At 49.6% G+C, this 20393-nt stretch overlaps 1 protein-coding gene across 9 annotated transcripts in view; it reads right to left on the reverse strand.

Moving 5' to 3' along the window:
• Positions 1 to 20393, reverse strand: part of LOC137430089 (uncharacterized) — a 214287-nt gene that overhangs the window by 46114 nt on the left and 147780 nt on the right. For 3 of the 9 annotated variants that reach the window (XM_068120629.2, XM_068120631.2, XM_068120630.2), the window contains exons 8-10: positions 14756 to 14851; positions 12304 to 12356; positions 2677 to 2739 (exon numbers count right to left, since the gene is read on the reverse strand). In XM_068120629.2, the coding sequence (XP_067976730.2) occupies positions 2677 to 2739; positions 12304 to 12356; positions 14756 to 14851 (212 nt within the window). Of the gene's footprint in view, positions 1 to 1872; positions 2253 to 2676; positions 2740 to 12303; positions 12357 to 14755; positions 14852 to 20393 lie in introns of those variants that run through there. The other 6 variants (XM_078780136.1, XM_078780139.1, XM_068120633.2 and 3 more) reach the window with 5 other exon arrangements.

The raw sequence follows: 20393 nt of genomic DNA on the forward strand, positions 1-20393 counted from the left end.
TCGCAGCATCAATGCTTTGGCACGTTTTTATGGCACTGCAGCCCCCGGTTTTTATTCTTAAAAAACTACAATCTATTTTTATTGACTTATTTTGGGGGGAGAAGCACTGGGTCTAACGTGGTGTGTTAAACCTACCTGTTGCTGAAGGAGGACAGGGCCTGATCGCCATTACCAGCAAAGTGATGGCTTTTCGCCTCCTGTCGCTTCGTCCACTGTTGTATACGGACGTCTCGTGGAAGGCCTGCGCTCACTGCCTGCTTCGGCAGGCAGGGAAACTCGGCTACGATGAGGAACTGTTCCTCATTGACACCAAGAAAGTTGATATTGCATCAGTCCCCCTGTTCTACAGGAGTGTGCTGGAGGCATGGCAGGCGGTTACTGTGTGCCGTGACACCGTAACTACTCCGTTGAAATGTTTTTAAACGAGCCAATCTTTTAAAACCGCATTTTTGAAGGGGTCTGCAGTGATCGCACCTTTATGCAAAAGTTTATTGATGCTGGATGCACCAAGGTTAAGGATTTTAGAACCCCTCCTCCTTACAAGTAGAATCTAGCTGCTGACGTTGCTGTGGCCACTGGAGTTAGGTCCATTCGGGTCATTGGGAGGATTTTTCTGATTTTCTGTGATTCTGCGCTTTTTCAAGCAAACCAGGCTAAAATGGGCTCCACAGGTGGAAGCTGGCCCTCTCTTATTCCACCATCCATTCCCAGAGCTTTTGCTTCATTTCCAAGGTTTCACCTCCTTTCATTTGATCTTTCATTTGAGCTTCATCATTTCATTTCATTTGAGCAAAATCTTCTGTTTATTGTACGTGTGTTAAAACCCTTGTTCCCTATAGACTCGCAGAACCACAAGCGTATTGGAGGAGAATGCTCCAGACTACTCGTTCCACTTCGATCAACTGGCTTGCTATGGACAAATTACGCGTCGCCAAGCGCTCCGGAGACTTGCAGTGGCGAGTGGCACATTACATTTTACCCTCCAATGTTTTATCTCACCGTACATGTTCCGATAACACATAATCGTGTCCCTTCTGCGGTGCCACAGAAACCATTTTTCACATTTTTATTGATTGCTCTAGGTTGGCACCCCTTTTTACAGTTTTATCAGTGCCGGGGGCTAGGCCTAGCTTTTACTCATTGTGTTTTTATTTTTCGGTTTTAGCATCTCCCACCAGTGTAAAGATGAATGCCTTTTAGCCAACTATTTGTCCTCTGAGGCGAAGCTTGCTATATACCTGTCAAGGAAACACAAAATGCAAAATGGTTGTGATTCTGTTTCTGATGTTGTTCACCTTTTTAAAGCCTTGGTCACATCACGTATACACGTTGAATTTAAATCCAGTGATTGTACACTGTTTTCGCAGCGGTGGTGTGTGAAGGCATCTTTATGTGAACTTGTTGATGGTGTACTTACGTTGAATTTATAATTTACCTTTTTGACCTTGCCCAGTCACCTGCCTGTATTTGTTTGATTTCCCTTGTACATAACGATTCCTGGCAATAAAGAGGAACAAAATGTGTCTCTGTGTCTCTCTATCTCTATCTCTATCTCTCTCTCTCTCTCTCTCTCTCTCTCTCTCTCTCTCTCTCTCTCTCTCTCTCTCTCTCTCTCTCTCTAGATGGGGGTACACCAATCCTAGATGTGGGGGATCTCTGGGTTGCTCCTGGGAGATAAATCGGCCGTCACGGTGCCACGGGCATGTTCAAGAGAACTGACCGGGGATATACAACAACAACAACAACAACAACAACAACAACCAATACCGATTCAGCTTTGATGGGCTTCCATGTGCCCTGTGGGATATATTACTTTTCTAGCTGCAATGTAGTCTCTCAGCACCATTATATGCACTGCGGCTGCTGGAGAGTAAAAATGACAAATAAAGCTTTATTATATCGGCAAACAAAAAAAAACAAGGTGGAACAAACAAGGGTTTGTGAAGAATGGTTTAAATGAAGGACATGTTATATTAGGAAGGAATAAATTAAATAATTAGAAGGGGTGAGTGAGGACTTTATTGAAATGTAATAATCTTTGACCAGACTCAGTAGTGTAATGGTTAGAGCATCTGCTCCGGGTCTCGGAGGTCAATGGTTCATACCCCGGCCGTGTCATACCAAAGACATTTAAAAAATTGTATGTGCTGCTTCCTTGCTTGACATGTAGCATTTAAAACCATAGCACATGGATATTCCCCATCGGTTGGCATCCATAGGGAGGAGGAAATTCCTCCTGGGGAAATGCCCTGCTGAGTGTGGAAGAGAAAAGTAGTGCCATTGTTATGACATCGCTGGTATCCAGAGTATTCCAGGAAGTAGTGGCACTTCCCCCAAGCTCAGTGGCTGTGCTGAGTGATTGTCCTGTCTGTGTGTGTGTGTGTGTGTGTGTGTGTGTGTGTGTGTGTGTGTGTGTGTGTGTGTGTGTGTGTGTGTGTGTGTGTGTGTGTGTGTGTGTGTGTGTGTGGCAGCTCCATTACGAGCCTTAGACCTTGCATAAAAAGTATTAATGCAGTAAATGACAATAAGGAGAGAGTACAAAACAAATAAGATAATTTGGTGGCATTGGTAAGGATGAATGAAAGAATAATAAAAGAATGAGAAGAAATTAAAGAAAAATTGAAGAATGGAGGTATTTCAGAAAAGGGTTACTCAAACAAAAGAATACTAGCTCACCATGGAGCCCTTTTCTCCCTTTGGCCCTGGCAGGCCTGGCTCTCCTTGTGGACCTGTATTTCCCTGTGGCAGAGGCATCACAACGTGCAAGTTAGCAGTCCCGCTGGGTCTTATACTTCATTATTTAGAATTTTGGAACTAAAAGCTTCCTCCTGAACTTGTCAATTTTCTCGTTTATTTATTTTTTTCCTCACATAATTGTTGCTTAGATCCTGGCTGTCCTCTTGGTGTATGGCTGGAGGTATTTAATTTTGGTAAAAGAGCCAAATCTTGGCTGTTGGCAATGAGACATCAGAATCTGGAAAGGAATACCAGAACGTCACCAAGCACCTTTAAAAGTAAGTAAGATCCTGGCAAGTATGGCATTCTCACATTGTCTTTTTACAAAGATTGATTGCAAATTCCTCTTATATTTCTGCAATAAATCTTTAGCAGAGGTGCAGTTTTGGATCTCAAGGGTCTTATCATTAGTCACAACTTGTCGTGAACTCGTGGGCTTGTGACGTTGTTGTTTGGCCAAGCAAATATCCATGCTGATCTTAATGGCTGAGTACCACCTTGGAATATTACACAAAAGCAAAGTCCTTTGTTGATCATTAGGCGTTCATTCACAGTGCCATTTTATATGGCACCCCCATGGGCTGAGGCTGCCACCTCTTAAATTGCCATCCAATCATTTAATTTGCAATCAAAACTCACTGGTATGTATCTCTTGGCTAAAGGTTCAGGCATAAGGCCTTCTCCTCCAGACAGACAGGTTGGTGCCCTTACAGTTCTCCATCACATCCACATCTTATACAGAGTGTTACAAAATGACCTGGGCACCTTTCGTTGTTAATATATTTAGTACCACAAATGATACAGCGATACCCTTTGTTTTATATGATACAAAAATTCAAAGTTTTCTTTATTTTCAGGTCTGGTGGTTTAATGTAAAAGAAAATGGCGACTCCACAGGAGACAGCTCAGTGCGTCGAATGGTTCATCAAGACGAGATCCACACGCAAGTTCAGCGTAATTTCCATATAAGGTATGGAAGGAATCCGTCATTGCGGATTAGTATCGGAGAGTGGTGCAAGGGGTTTAAGGAGACTGAAAGTTGTCAGAAACACAAAAGTATCGGTCGACCAAGCACAAGTGCAGCCGACATTGAAAAAGTGTGTGAAGCATTTCAACAAAGTCCCAGCAAATCAATCTGACGTGCATCCAGAGAACTGGGAACACCAACCACCACTGTACACAGGATTTTGTATAAAAGACTGAAACTTTGTGCTTATAAGGTGCAAATTCTGCAGGAACTCAAAGCAAATGATGGACCCAAATGCAAGGCGTTTGCCTTGGAAATGCTCAATCGCATAGAGGATGATGAAGATTACCTGAAAAAGGTCAAGTTAACAGACAAAGCTTGTATTGGGGAAGGTCAACCAGCACAATGTGAGGATCTGGGGCTCTGAAAACCCCCACGTGGTCATTGAACACATACACGACAGTCCAAAGCACAATGTATGGTGTGGCCTTCTCTCCATGACAGCTTGGTGGGTCCGTTTTTCTTTGCGAGGATACAGTGACGTCAACAATTTACACGAACATATTGGAAGGATTCACCTTCCCACAGATTGAAGACCTGCAACCAGATATCATTTTTCAAACAGGCCGGCGCTCCCCCTCAACGGGTCTTTGTTGTTCAAGCCATCCTGAATGAAAATTTTCCAGGTCGCTGGATTGGCCAGGACAGATCAACCGCCTGGTCCCCACGATCACCAGACGTAACTCCCCTTGATTTTTTTCTGTGGGGGTTTGTCAAAGATGTTGTCTACAACACCAAGGTGGCAATCCTGCAGGATCTTCGTTCTCGGATCACAGCTGCATGCGCACTGGTGGACGCAAACATGCTGAGCAAACATGGCAAGAATTCATGTATCACCTTGATGTCCTACACATGACAAACGGAGCTCACATTGAAGTGGATTGATGGTGTGCACAAAACATTGAGTTTCTGTATCATATAAACCAAAGGTACACAGGTATGGAAGGTACACAGGTACAAAGGTACAAAGGTACACAGGTATGGTAAGGGTATTGTTTTATCATTTGTGGTTCAAAATATACTAACAACCAAAGTTGTCTGGGTCTTTTTGGAACACCCTGTACATTCTGCCCTTCCACAGCGCTGTCAGATAGCATGCTTCATTGAGTAATACTAGCATGGATCGGTGCGCTTTGAGCGCCTCACCACACGTCGCTGCAGAGGCATAGGCATGCTTGACCACACCTGCTTTCTCTGGGAGTGAGGGAAGGGGAGAATGGTGGATGCGGATTAGTGGGGGTGATGGTGGATCAGGGGTTGTGGGGGATGGGAGAATGGAATGGTCGAGGAGGGATGTGGTGGATGGTGCTGGGGGAAGGTGGGGCGAGGTCGGCCAAATATATTTTGCGCTCTGACTGAATATACACTGTAAATCAGAAGTCAGAACCCAACACACATAAATAAAAAGGAACTGAGCAAAAATTTATATTAATTTAAAATTATCAGTTAAAGCTGGATGGCAAAGATAACATGATATCAAAAACTGTACGGGAAAGTCTAACGGCCAGCTGTACAGAGCAGACGTGGCCCCAATACACCGCTTACCTTGGTCTATCAATGAAGTCAAAGTAACAAAAAAAATAGCGCTAATGAATACAGGTACGTCACAAATCTGTTTATTAGGTTAGCTTTATAGCCGGCGAAGCCGGTGTTGTCAATAAACGAGTACGTATTATGTTGAAAACCTGATTATGCCTTGGCTCGAGAATCCGAAGCGCAGTGGGCGCAGCCATCTTGTGGAGACGGAAGTATGCATAACAAATTTAAAACGTTCATTAGGAGTTTCTTTCACCCGTCGTCGTTTGATTCACAATCTTATGCACCTCCGATGTATTAATAAAATAATTTAAGACCAACATCGGCCCGCACGGGCCTGGTTATCTTCAACAAAAGGCGTCACCAAACACCGGACCCAATGAGAGTCGAGCATTTGCAAAAATATTTCTAAAATGAAATCACTCACTGGATGGAGTGCTGGAGACAGCCATCGACCGGATGCGGAAGTTTGCATAAAACAATTGCGAAAAAGTTCAATAGGAGTTTGTTTCACCCGTCGTTCTTTGATTCATAATCTAATGAAACCTCTCTTTAGTAATTAAAATACGTTAAGACCAACCTCGTTATCTTCAACGAAAATCGTCATCAAAGACCAGAACCAATGAAATTCGAGCATTTGAAAAAATATTTTTTTACAAGCTTATTACGCGTTTCGGACGGTGAAAACGGCGTCAAATATTCTCACATTGACGAAAAATTATTTTTTAGAAATCTCGTGGCCGTCGGAGAACCGAATCAGCCAATCAGCGCCCTCGACACAGGACATCTTACCAGCGCCCTCGACACGTCTGCGACGCCGGGAACGAGGTTGGTGCAAAACAACTGAATCACACGTAAGCATATACTGCTCGAAATAGTTCTCATCATATGCTCAAATTTCCTAAGCTAAATCGTCATTGCTTTGGGCACTGTTGTCTGTTACGGAGAAAGAACAAGAACCGAAATGAAAGGAAAAATGGTACTAAAGCGCAGCGTTACGCGCGCTGCTTCTGAGCAAGGAGGAAGCGGACAAGCGGTAACATATAAACGTCTTTATTGAAAGACTACACTGTAACACTGAAATGCTCCGGGCTGGTCGCCCGGTGTATATCATGAGGCCACGCCTACCCCTCGGGTGTGGCCACCGCCCACTTGGTGCGTGGAATGATGTCACCACGCCAGTGGGCTTTTGTGTCCGCCACACGCGCCCCCCCAGAATTCCCGCGCACCTGGAGGGCCAGTTTGCGGGGCAGACGAATGACCCGGCCGAAGCGCCCCCTGGCGATCGGCGGCATCCGGGGTGCAGGGATGCCAGGTGGGATGCCCCTGGCTGCCCCTGGGATGGGTGCAGGACCGGGGGGCGGCGTGGCGGCGGGGCTGGGCGGTGCCGGGGGTCCGCCCGCAGGAGGGCGGCCCTGACGTGGGGGTCGGGCCACTGGCGGTGGATGGTCCACATCGAGGTGGGCCGGCTTGAGGCGGTCTACCGAAACGCGGTCAGGAGTACCGCCGATGTCCAGGGTGAAGTGCTTCGCCCCGGTCTCCAGCACGCGGAAAGGCCCGTCGTACGGGGGCCGCAGTGGTGTCCGATGGGCATCGTGGCGGACGAAGACGTACTCCGCCGTGCGAAGCTCCGGGGCGACGTGCGTCGGTGGGTGCCCGTGGCATGCCGTTGGCACCGGGGCGAACCTCTGGGCGGTCTCTTGCAGAGCGGAGCGCTGCTGTGCCGTGGACCATGGTGCTGTGGAGTCGGGGAGGAACTCGCCCGGCACCCGCAGCGGTTGCCCGAAGACTAACTCCGCCGCGGATGCGCGCAGGTCCTCCTTGGGCGCCGTCCGGAGGCCCAGCAGGACCCAGGGGAGCCTGTCGACCCAGCCGCCTTCGCGGAGGGTGGCCCGGAGCGCGGCCTTCAATGAGCGGTGAAATCGCTCACACAGGCCGTTAGCCTGGGGGTGGTAGGCCGTGGTTCGGTGCAGCCGGACCCCGAGCCCCTGCGCAACCACCCCCCAGAGCTCCGAGGTGAACTGGGGGCCGCGGTCGGATGAGATGTCTGAGGGGGCGCCGAACCGGGCGACCCAGGTGGCGATGAAAGCCTGCGCGACATCGGCCGCCGTTGTCGATGCCAAGGGCACGGCCTCCGGCCACCGGGTGGTGCGGTCCACCATGGTGAGGACGTAGGTGAAACCCCGCGAGGGGGGCAGAGGTCCCACCAGGTCCACGTGGACGTGGTCAAACCGGCGTTCTGGCACCGTGAACGGGGCCAACGGGGCCTGGGTGTGCCGGTGCACCTTGGCGCGCTGGCACGCGAGGCACGTCCTGGCCCAGCCGCGGACGGCCTTCCGGAGGCCATGCCAGACGAACTTGTCGGCGATCAGCCTTTGGGAGGCCCTCGCGCCCGGGTGGGACAGGCCGTGGATGGCGTCAAACACCTGGCGCTGCCAGCCCGCGGGCACGATGGGGCGAGGACGCCCGAGGGAGACGTCGCACAAGAGGGCCACGCCCGCGCCGTCGAACGGCACCTCGGTGACGCGGAGGCCCGTGACGGCAGTCCGCAAGGCCTGGACGTCGGGGTCAGCGGCCTGGTCCGCTGCCATCCGGGCATAGTCGATGCCGAGGTGGACTGCGTGGGCGACGGCCCAGGAAAGGCAATCCGCCACCGGGTTGTCCTTCCCCGCGACGTGCTGGATGTCCGTCGTGTACTCGGACACGGCCGAGAGGTGACGCTGCTGCCGGGCCGACCACGGCTCGGTGACCTTGCCCATCGCGAAGATCAGCGGCTTGTGGTCGACGAAGGCAGTGAACGCCCGGCCCTCGAGCAGATGGCGGAAGTGCCTGACCGCCAAGTGAAGTCCGAGCAACTCGCGGTCGAAGGTACTGTAACGGCGTTCGGGCGGGCGAAGCTGCCGGCTAAAGAACGCCAGCGGTTGCCAAGCTCCACGCCCCCATTGCTCGTGCACCGCGCCCACCGCGTAGTCCGAGGCATCGGTGGTGAGGGCGATCGGTGCATCGAGCGCCGGGTGCGCGAGCATGGTGGCGTTAGCCAAGGCGAGCTTCGCGCCCGTGAACGCCGTGTCCATCTGCTCGGTCCAGGTAACGTCGCCTTTGCCCGGCTTACCTCGGAGAGCTTCGTGCAGGGGGCGCAGGAGCTGGGCGATACGGGGCAGGAACCGATGGTAAAAGTTCACCATGCCCAGGAACTCCTGCAGCCCTCTGATCGTGCGGGGGCGCGGAAACCCCTTCACCGCCTCCACCTTGGCCGGCAGGGGGACGGCTCCGTGCCTGGTGACACGGTGCCCCAGAAAATCGATTGTGGCGGCGCCGAACCGGCACTTTGCGGGGTTCACAATCAGGCCATGCTGGCCCAGGCGTTCGAAGAGCGTGCGGAGGTGGCGTAGGTGCTCTTCGCGGGACGCGCTGGCGACGAGGATGTCGTCCAGGTAGACGTAGACAAAATCCAAGTCGCGCAGGACGCTGTCCATCAGTCGCTGGAACGCCTGAGCCGCATTCTTCAGACCGAAGGGCATGCGCAGGAACTCGAAGATTCCGAATGGCGTGATGACCGCCGTCTTCGGGACGTCCTCCGGCCTGACGGGGACCTGATGGTAGCCGGGTATGAGGTCCACCTTCGAGAGGAAGGACCTGCCCGCCAAACGGGCGGAAAAGTCCTGAATGTGGGGGACGGGGTAGCGGTCGGGAGTCGTGGCGTCATTAAGACGGCGATAGTCCCCGCACGGTCGCCATCCCCCGCTGGGCTTCGGCACGATGTGCAGCGGCGACGCCCAAGCGCTCTCTGAGCGCCGAACGATGCCGAGTCGCTCCAGGGTAGCGAACTCCACTTTTGCCACCGCCAGCTTCGTCGGCTCGAGGCGGCGTGCCCGGGCGTAGACCGGTGGCCCGAAGGTGGGGATGTGATGGGCCACCCCGTGCTTGACGGCCCCCGCCGAGAAGGTGGGCCGCGTGAGGGTCGGGAAGCCGGCGAGGAGGCGGGTGAATGCGTCCGCTGCCGGAAGCGTACAGACCAACGTGGCCGGAACCGAATCGTTCGGCAAGCCGCTTGGCAAGCCGCTCGTTGAGCTGGGCAACGCACAAGCGAGCGAGCTGAACGTCTCGGCCTGGACAAGCCGTCTGCGCTTGACGTCGACCAGGAGCCCATTAGCGCACAGGAAGTCTGCGCCAAGCAGTGCCATGGGCACGTCGGCGGTGACGAACGTCCATCGGAAAACCTGCCCTCCAAACCGCAGAGAGAGGCAGCGTTTTCCGTACGTACGGATGGGCGTCCCGTTCGCGGCAAGCAGCGCGGGGCCCCCACCCGCGGCGTGCTTGTCTGACGTGCCGGCGGGAATGACACTCACCTGCGCTCCCGTGTCGCACAGGTAACGGCGCCCGGAGAAGGTGTCCGTTATGAACAGCAGGCTGCTCGAACGGCCGGCGCTCATCGCCACTATTGAGCGCCGGCCCGGGCGTTTCCCGACCCGTTGAAGGAGCACGGCGGATGACACCGCCGAGCTTCGTGGCCGAACTTGGCGTGGAACCAGCACCAGGTGGTGGAGCTGGAGGAGCGCGGCTGGCTCCGCCCGGCCGGTGGAGTTGGCGGGTTTCCCCGCGGTGGCGGTTTTCGCCGCGGCGGTGGGCGGGGCGTGGCGGCGTTCACGAGGTGCATATCAGCATGCTGCTGAACATCAGCGCGCTGTAGAAGCTGATGCTGTGGAACATGCTGCTGAACATCAGCGTTGAGGGCCGTGACGGCCACGCCGACGCTCGCCCGCGTGTCCGAAGCGGCGAAGTACCTGTCCGCCTTGGCGGCCAATGCTCGGGGTTCCGTTAGCTCGGTCCCGGCCAACGCGAGGCGAACCTGCGCTGGAAGTTGGCGCCGGAAAAGCGCCCGGAATAGCGAACCGGGGGCTTCGTCGCCCAACAGTGACAGCATATGGTCCATTCGGACCGACGGGCGCGTCTCACCGAGCTCGGGGAGATCCAGGAGGCGATCGGCCCGTGCGTCGTCCGTGAGGCCGAACGTGGCTAGGAGTAGCCGCTTGAGTGCCTCGTACTTGTGGCCGTCCGGTGGGTGGCGAAGGACGGACACAACTCGAGCGGCCGTGCCGGGCCCGAGGGAGGCGACGACATGGCAGTAGCGCAGGTCGTCGTTGGTGAGGCGCAGAAGCTGAAATTGGGCTTCGGCTTGAACGAACCAGACTTCGGCCTGGGCCTCCCAAAATTCGGGAAGTTTAATCGCCATTGCCTTGTCGTTGGCCATTGCAATGGCGTCGTGTTCGGAAGGATCGCTACGGCAGATCCAACGTCGAGGGTCACCAGTAAAGCGCGGCGTTACGCGCGCTGCTTGTGAGCAAGGAGGAAGCGGACAAGCGGTAACATATAAACGTCTTTATTGTAAGACTACACTGTAACACTGAAATGCTCCGGGCTGGTCGCCCGGTGTATATCATGAGGCCACGCCTACCCCTCGGGCGTGGCCACCGCCCACTTGGTGCGTGGAATGATGTCACCACGCCAGTGGGCTTTTGTGTCCGCCACAGTACAATCTCCACCAGTGCTATCATCACTGAAACATGATTCGACAACAGTCCGTGGTAACTTGAGAGAGGTTTTTACGTTGCACCAAGTAAAGCCATCGGATGTGACACCATTGTCTTCTTTTTGGGAATATGCTGCAGTAGATGTCCCTGGTGATGGGTCATGTTTTTTTGAGGACTGTCTGCTCTTCTCTTTTACCAAGTCTTACCAGGTACGGTACCTACTACACCTACCTACTACCAACTACCTAACCTACTGATGCCATAGTGATGGGTAAAAATAGTGGCAAGAGGCTTTGGCTTCGCCGGCTCATTGCGGCTTTGCAGTCGGTACTAGTATAAAGACCATGGCGGATTTTTGATAGACAACACAAATGTATCAAAAACTGGATGGGAAGGTCGAACTGCCAGCTTTACAGAGCAGACGTGCCCCCAATGCACCGCTTCCCTTGGACTTCCGGCCGGGTATTTACGTCATATAATTTATTTTGCCCATATCTCGATCTCATGTCAATCTCGATTAATCAAGTCAAAGTAACAAAAAATTAACCCTGATGAATACAGGTAAATCATGCATGTGTTTCTTCGGTTATATATATGCATACACACATATATATATATATATATATATACACAACACAGCAGAATGTTAAAGAAAATTTGAAGAAGAAGTTAAAGTAAAATTGAAGAAGAAGAAGATGTTTTGGTCACAAATCTACATATAAACCATATACGTTTGCTCCATTATAATAAGATGTCACTTTTCCTTCCCAAGACAAGCTTTTCTGCTCACCTTCAAATTCTTTCTGTCGTCCCTTCCACCCCCACCCTCGAACGACTTTCTCTCGTCTGTGAAATAATCTCCCTGAATATGTCTTCCTTTGATCCTTTCTGCTGTCCTTTAAGTTGGCAGCCAATCACCATCTCAAGTTGTTTCCATTTCCTACTCATAAGTTTTTCCACTCGCAGGAATTCTTCCCCTCTGTCTACATCTTCATTAATTACTATGATCTTGTCTGTCTAGTCCTTTGGCTGCTTGTTACCTTTCAATCTTTGATGTTGCTTTGTTGATTTTTCCCAAATCTATCAACTGTTCCATTAGATTGGTCAGTATCGACTAATTTACAGGCCTAGCGTGCAAGATATTTATTTTATATAGGTGTTCTATTGACAGTTCAATATCAGCACATAGGTGCAAATACGAAATGATGGACCAATGTTGAACCAATCTATCAACTCAGGTGAGGTCAATGGTCGATATTGCTTCAGCATTATACCAATAAGAGTAAATGGACTATAGGCCACAAATTGGTAAACAGGGCATCAGCATTTGGTCAACATTCCCTTGTTACTCAGGTTTGTCTAAAATTGTTTCACATGCAAACCCACCAACCCTTCATCTCAAATGTAAGGAACTGTTGAACTTACATTTTTTGTTATATATCGTATTTACTGTAAGCGCTGTAAATGACTTACGGGTTTTCCTAGAGGTCCCATTGGGCCAATAGGGCCTTGAGGTCTTGGTTCACCTGTAGAGAAGCAAACAAGTTCTTTAACTCACTCTCAGTTTGAATGGATATCAAATGCTGTTCATTTTACAAGTCACCCATAGACAGAAGATCTCACATCATGACATCACTGTTCACATCCCAATGTGTTTTATTAGGATTGACTTTATATGAAGGAAGGACATGAAAACATTTTGATGCCTCCGCCAACGAAGTCCCCGGACGCATTATGTTTTCGGGTTGTCCGTCCGTCCGTATGTCCGTCCGTACAGCCTAAACCTCGTTTTTCTCAGGAACCATATGTCCGATTGAGACGAAACTTTCAGTGTAGGAGTGACACCCACGTAGAATGTTTTAATGATAATTGTGACGTCATAGGTCACGTGGTATGGCAGCCATCTTGGATTAAAAGTAAATAATTAAAAAATTATTTCTCGGAAACCGCTGAATGGAAAAATTTGAAACATGGCACATTGTCAAGTCCTCCCAATGGGGAACAAAAGCATGATAATGATGGCATCAAAGGTGAAGTGGTATACCAGCCAAAAATGTTTTAATCGAATTCCTTCTAAAAATCTGAAATTGCATGCAGATGATCTATGATCCATTTGTATTGAAATATTAAATTTTTGACATCATAGGTCACATGGTTTGGCAGCCATATTGGATTGAAGAAAAATATTAAATAATTATATCTCTGAAAACGCCCACCCTATCGATGTGAAATTTTACAAATATCATCAAACAGCACTGTTGCATATAGTTTGAAAATTATGATGTTTGGCATGGTTTGGCAGCCATATTGGATAGAAAAACGAACCTCATCTGATCAACATGAAACTTCACAAACGTGATCCCCTACCCATACATATGCAGAGTGTGCATTTTTAAAGGTCATATGTCGTGTGGTATGGCAGCCATATTAGCTTGAAAGCCGATATTTAAAAAATCCCTTCTCTGAAACTGCTTCACCGATCGATGTGAAACCTGTCATGGCTGGTGAAAATGTGATACTTGAGAACAGCTGAAGGGATTTAAATAAAACTTGTTTATTTTTAGGACAGTGAACGATGACATCTACCCATTGTGGGACTATGCGGAGGCATATTGGTGACACAGTCACATTGTTCTCGTTATTTCTGATTTTACATTGTACCAAAGACCTACGATTAGAGCATGTTTGCAAAAACATGCTCTAATCTGAGAGTATCTGAGAAACAAAGCTTGATCAGTTCTCAAATAGCCCAGGTTGAATATTTACCTGAAACTCACTCAGATTCAATGGTTTCAAGATAAAAACGAGTGACAAACAAAAGTTCAAAAGGGGCTTGGTTAAAACCTGGTGTGCAATTTCTCTGCTCTGCTGATCTTGTGAGGTTGAAGCATATTAATTAATCTATACTATACACAAAGAATTAAGTTAAGCACCCCTACACAACGAATTAAGGTAAGCACCCCCTAATATATATTCTTTGTGTATATGTATACATTGGCATATATTCTAAGGTATGTGAGATCAAATAATGATTGGTATGACATTAGCAATCATCCATTGATGAAATTGAGTGATCAAAGTGAAAAAAAGTGATTGGTTGAGTCAGTGATCCGATCACGTGGGTCCTACACACGTTATTGACGCAAAGATCGCTAGAGGTCTTCTCAGAACAATGACTGTACGTTAGAAAACATAAACGTCATCCACACTGTCCGTGATGGACCTATAGCTCCATACTTAAATTGAGGTGAAAATATGCCTAAAATTCCCAAAAAATTTCACCTTAAATTATTCAGAATAAAATATTGCAAACGGCATGATTGTTATGTTTTTATGTGACCATAATATCACTTCTCCAGAAAATATAGCAATATCATGGGTATATTACACTGTTTTGACGACAACAAACTTGTAATGTGCGAGGTTGTAAAAAAACGGGGGGGGTGCTTAACTTAATTCTTTGTGTATATAAGAGAGCCGTTTGTATGTATGTGTGTGTGTCTGTGTCGTCATTTTCCTCAAATGGCTGAATGAATCGGTGAGTGCCGTGGAGTGTTTTAGGCAAACAAACAAAATTGAAAAGAGAGTTAGATAAATTTTTAATAAAACATTTTTTAATCGCCTATCGTGCCTGAGCCTTTGTAGCTATGTGAAAAGTAATATTAAATAATATTATCCCCGATTAGTCTGTGTGTGTGATATTATAATATTAAATATTAAATTTCCTTAGTGGGTGTAGGGAAGTGTTTTAGGTCCCCACCAAAAAATAGAAAAAATTGATTTCTTCAAAATGCCAACAAGATTAGAATATCACCGGGCAATGTGGGTACTCCTGCTAGTACAGTATAAGAATGGGAATTAAGGAAGGGGAGGTGAAATAAGGTAAAACAATTGTCATATTTTGGTAACCTGAAAATTTCAGTACCTGGCATTCCCAAAGATCCTCGAAGTCCCGGAATATCAGGAACATCCAAACTTTCCTCCGGTTGGCTTTTCGGCTTAGTATGAAGGAGCCAGCTCCCTGCATGTCGGGGAGAGCAGGACTTGTCGAATTGAACCCCTTGAAGACTTTCCTGACGTCAACTATAAACCTATAAACTGTCATCCTGGTGTTTCATAGGCAGGGTGATTCATCAATGTGTGTGCTGTCTCTCGGATGGACGTTAAATTGGGCGTTCCCTCTGCTCGCATTAGTCGGTGGATGTAAAAGATCCCATGATGTCTTTTGTGAAGAGTAGGTGAGTTATCAAAAAGGAACATTAGAATATAACAAACGGAACAGTAGTGAGAGGGCAAAACACCAACAGCAGAGTTGAAAGACAAAATAGAAGGAGACTTGGACAAACAACACATGTAGGGTGGAATAGGGGACAGGAAAAGATACATGGGGTGGACAAGAAGAATACAGAAGGAAACCTTCAGGAAGGAAAAACTGGAAATTTGCCAGGAGATGGGCTTGAGGGTGGAAGGGTGTGGGGTTTACGAGGGAAGAAAAGATCATGGTTTTGGATTGGGGATGGTAGTGAACAGCTGCCTTGAAGACCTAAAGGGAAGAATGAAGACGGTCTTCAAATTGATTCCACAGGAAGGAAAAAGGAGGAACAAATGAGTGGATGTGAACAGAGATCTGGATTTTGGCAGTTTCAGCAGAAGGGGAATGATTGTAGACAACATGTGCCATGCAGAAAACTGAGGGGGGGGGGGGGGAAGAACCAAAAGAGCAGATGGCGCAAGACCAGAAAGGAGCGGCAGAAGACAAAGACACCACCACCTGTCTGCAACGGGAAAGTGATATGCCTATAGATTCAGCTTCAGCGTGGATCGTGTTGGATAATGAGACCCAGGAGTTTTGAGTGACTGAATTTCCTCAAAAGGATTGTTAAGAAAGTAGATAAGAGGGTTTGCCAGATGGTCCTTTTGGAGAGAGAGTGAGAGTGTAAGATTTGTCTCAATTGAAAGACATATTCTAAATGTTTGACCATCTTGTTATTTTGACAAGATGTGAAGAGAGCGAAGAGTTTGCTGCCTGTCTGCCTGAAGGATGGGGGATGTCACGGAAGGGAGTGGAGTCATCAACAAATATATAAAGGGGATTTTCCAGAGAGTCAGAGAGATCATTGATGAAGATCAGGAATAGGACTGAGCCCAGAACACCTCCTTGGGGCATTCCAACCTTTACAAAGAGAAGAGATGAAAGGTTTCCGTTGAGAACCACATGTCGGCTACGAGAGTAGAGGAAGTCAGGCATGTGTGGAGTTAGCTTAGTTAGCTTTGGATGCCATCAGCAGAGAGTATGAAGAGCAAGGTGGGATGCTAGACTATATCAAAAGCATGAGATATGTCTAGACTCCAGAGAGACATCCCTGATCTCATGTCTGACATTGAGGGCCTCCATCCATTGTTGGATGAGTAGAAACAGCATGTGGAGTGACCTGGTCTGAATCCAACTTGGTGATTTGAGATGAGGTTGTTGGAGAAAAGGAAGGAGTTCATATCACCTGTGATGATGGATTCCATGACCTTGCTGATGATTGGAAGTAAGCGAATCGGTCTACAGTTAAGGGGATCCGTTTTTGCACCTTCTATGTAATGCAGCTATGTTGGATGACTTCCAAGCAGATGCAAGATGATCTCGGGCAAATGATATGGTAAAGAGAGCAGAAAGAGGGGGTGCAAGAGCAACAGAGCAGGTTTTCAGAACACGTGAGCTGATGCTGTCCGGTACAGTTGCAGAATCAAAGTTGAGGGATGCCAAAAACTTCTCCACCTTCTTAGGTACAAAAGACACAAAGTCCAGGAGCAGTTGGGTATGACTGGGAAGGGTGGGTACAGAGAGTAAGGTGTTGGGAACACAACAGTTGGAAGAAAACACAGAAAAGAGTGTTTGACGTGAGGGAAGGAATGGAAGAGGAGCATCCATCGGAGACAGACTTAACTAGAATGGCACTTGGTAGACCGCATCCCTCCGCCAGGCTGAACAGTTTATGTTTTGTATCCCACCTATAGGCAGGATCTGGATCTGGACCTGAACCTAAATTGAATCAGCTTGTTCTTGTCATCTAACCAACGTATCCACCTAGTTTTGTCATAACTCTTCCACAACCTTTTGAAATACCGTGCTATATATTGTTTTTGGCTCCATCTCTCAATGATGAAGAATCATTTACAAAATTCTCGGATCCAGATTCAGATTTTCTCCAAAACTGAAACAATCCTTCCTTGTCACACACCTAACCTGTCCACCAAGTTTTATCCAAATCCATCCATAACCTTTTAAGATATCCTGTTGACAGACAGACAGACAAACACACATACAGGAGTGAAGCCTCCGCCCACCTTTGGTGGCGGAGGTAACAAGGCACCACCAGGTTTTATAGGAGGGATACAAGATTGGAAGTTCAATCTTGAGCTTGGACAGATGTGGTTTTCTGGTTCTTCTCAGAGTAGACACACACTTGTTGCAGGTTTTTTTGAATCATCTGAGATTACCTTTGGTTGGCTTTGCTTTCCAGAACGAGAAGGCAAGTTGTTGCAGAGCAATATTGTCTAACCACTCACCACAGGATTCAGTGTATCATGGGCAGGAAGAAGGGTCGGAGAACTGAAGATGAGATGGGATGAATCTTTGCATGAAGGAGAGCAGGTTTCTGTGAAAGGATTCCAAAGCGGAGTTAACATCATGGGCAGGAGATAAAGGAGACCAGTCCTGAAGAGAGATGGCTGCTTACAGTCCCTACCAACCTGCCTGAGTGAACCGCCCGACTCGCTGACATTGAGGCAGCTCTCTGAAAATAGTCAGAGATGTTGACTCTCACAAGCACATGATCAGATGAACCTATTGAAGCATAGGGAGAGCAGAATATTTTTGTGGGAAAGTTAGTCATCACCAAGTCCATAAGGGAGAAATTGCCATTGGAACAAAGCCAGGTTGGAAAGTTTACAGATTGAGTCAGTTCCATGGAGTCACAGAAGTCCTTTGCTGAAGTGCCATAGCTTGTGAGAGAGGTACCAACACCGAGCCAATTTGAATGTTCACAATTAAAATAGCCACATATGAAGAAGAGAGAATTGGGATGAGTGGTTAAAAGTTGGTCCATGTTGTCTGAGAGACAGAGATGTAAATGGAATCATCACTGTTTGGAGGATGGTACAACACACAGACAAACAAGAGGTGGGAGCGGAGGGAAAGTCACAGCTAAATCTACTCCTGGGGGTTGGGAGGTGTAGGATCAAACTTAGATGGACAATGAGAAATTGAATTATTGATATAAAGTCCAACTCTGCTGCCAGGTTGGGGTTCAGGCCTATCAAATTAGAGGAGACAATAGCCACGGAGAGACGCTAATGAGTCAGCGAGGAAGGATTCTGTTAAACAGATGATGTTCGGGTTGTCAACAGCGGCCTGGATTGAGAGATCTGTCAGGTGGGAGCAGAGACCTCGGATGTTTGAAGTCCACACAGTGATGGATAGGGGAGGAGGTGTTGGGAGGGTGTGGGATGGAGGGGGGAAGGTTGAAGAGGGTGTGTGATGGGAAGCTTGGAGAGGGTGGGGTAGGGGGAAGCTTGAAGAGGGTGGGGTAGTGGGAAGATTGGAGAGGGTGTATGAGGAGGAAGCTTGGAGAGGGTGTGTGAGGGGGAAGCTTGAAGAGAGTGAGGTAGTGGGAAATTTGAAGAGGGTGGGTGAGGAGGTAGCTTGAAGAGGGTGGGTGAGGGGAAGCTTGGAGAGGGTGGGTGAGGAGGAAGCTTGGATAGGGTGTGTGAGGGGGAAGCTTGAAGAAGATGTGTGAGGAGGAAGCTTGGAGAGGGTGAGTGAGGGGGAAGCTTGAAGAGGGTGGGTGAGGAGGAAACTTGAAGAGTGTGTGTGAGGGGGAAGCCTGAAGAGTGTGCGTGAGGGGAAGCTGGAAGAGGGTGGGTGAAGGGGAAGTTTGAAGAGGATGGGTGAGGAGGAAGCTTGGAGAGGGTGAGTGAGGCGGAAGCTTGAAGAGGGTGCATGAGAGGCAAGCTTGGAGAGAAGGATGTTGCCAAAGATATTCTCTAATTTTACTTTTTTTTTTCTTTGGCCCCAAATTCCTTGGGGTTTATATTCCCAAGTGACCCACCTCACCCCTTCCCAAACTCCAACCTGATGCACAACTAGCAAAACCAAAAATTCTGTTTATTTTATATTTGGTACTGTCTTTCCCTCGTGGTCCCCCTGTGCTGTCTTTCCCTCGCGGTCCCCCTGTGCTGTCTTTCCCTCGCGGTCCCCCTGTACTGTCTTTCCCTCGCGGTCCCCCTGTGCTGTCTTTCCCTCACGGTCCCCCTGTGCTGTCTTTCCCTCGCGGTCCCCCTGTGCTGTCTTTCCCTCGTGGTCCCCCTGTGCTGTCTTTCCCTCGCGGTCCCCCTGTGCTGTCTTTCCCTCGTGGTCCCCCTGTGCTGTCTTTCCCTCACGGTCCCCCTGTGCTGTCTTTCCCTCGTGGTCCCCCTGTGCTGTCTTTCCCTCACGGTCCCCCTGTGCTGTCTTTTTCCCTCGCGGTCCCCCTGTGCTGTCTTTCCCTCGTGGTCCCCCTGTGCTGTCTTTCCCTCGTGGTCCCCCTGTGCTGTCTTTCCCTCGTGGCCCCCCTGTGCTGTCTTTCCCTCGTGGTCCCCCTGTACTGTCTTTCCCTCGTGGTCCCCCTGTGCTGTCTTTCCCTCGTGGTCCCCCTGTGCTGTCTTTCCCTCGTGGTCCCCCTGTGCTGTCTTTCCCTCATGGTCCCCCTGTGCTGTCTTTCCTTCGCGGTCCCCCTGTGCTGTCTTTCCCTCGTGGTCCCCCTGTGCTGTCTTTCCCTCGTGGTCCCCCTGTGCTGTCTTTCCGCCGTGGTCCCCCTGTGCTGTCTTTCCCTCGTGGTCCCCCTGTGCTGTCTTTCCCTCGCGGTCCCCCTGTGCTGTCTTTCCCTCGTGGTCCCCCTGTGCTGTCTTTCCCTCACGGTCCCCCTGTGCTGTCTTTCCCTCGTGGTCCCCCTGTGCTGTCTTTCCCTCGTCGTCCCCCTGTGCTGTCTTTCCCTCGCGGTCCCCCTGTGCTGTCTTTCCCTCGTGGTCCCCGTGTGCTGTCTTTCCCTCGTGGTCCCCCTGTGCTGTCTTTCCGTCGTGGTCCCCCTGTGCTGTCTTTCCCTCGTGGTCCCCCTGTGCTGTCTTTCCCTCGTGGTCCCCCTGTGCTGTCTTTCCCTCGTGGTCCCCCTGTGCTGTCTTTCCCTCGGGGTCCCCCTGTGCTGTCTTTCCCTCGTGGTCCCCCTGTGCTGTCTTTCCCTCACGGTCCCCCTGTGCTGTCTTTCCCTCGTGGTCCCCCTGTGCTGTCTTTCCCTCGTCGTCGTCCTGTGCTGTCTTTCCCTCGCGGTCCCCCTGTGCTGTCTTTCCCTCGTGGTCCCCCTGTGCTGTCTTTCCCTCATGGTCCCCCTGTGCTGTCTTTCCGTCGTGGTCCCCCTGTGCTGTCTTTCCCTCGTGGTCCCCCTGTGCTGTCTTTCCCTCGTGGTCCCCCTGTGCTGTCTTTCCCTCGCGGTCCCCCTGTGCTGTCCTTCCCTCGTGGTCCCCCTGTGCTGTCTTTCCCT

This window comes from Myxine glutinosa, chromosome 6 (assembly GCF_964187855.1).
Source record: "Myxine glutinosa chromosome 6, kmMyxGlut1.1, whole genome shotgun sequence".
Classification (NCBI taxonomy): domain Eukaryota; kingdom Metazoa; phylum Chordata; class Myxini; order Myxiniformes; family Myxinidae; genus Myxine; species Myxine glutinosa.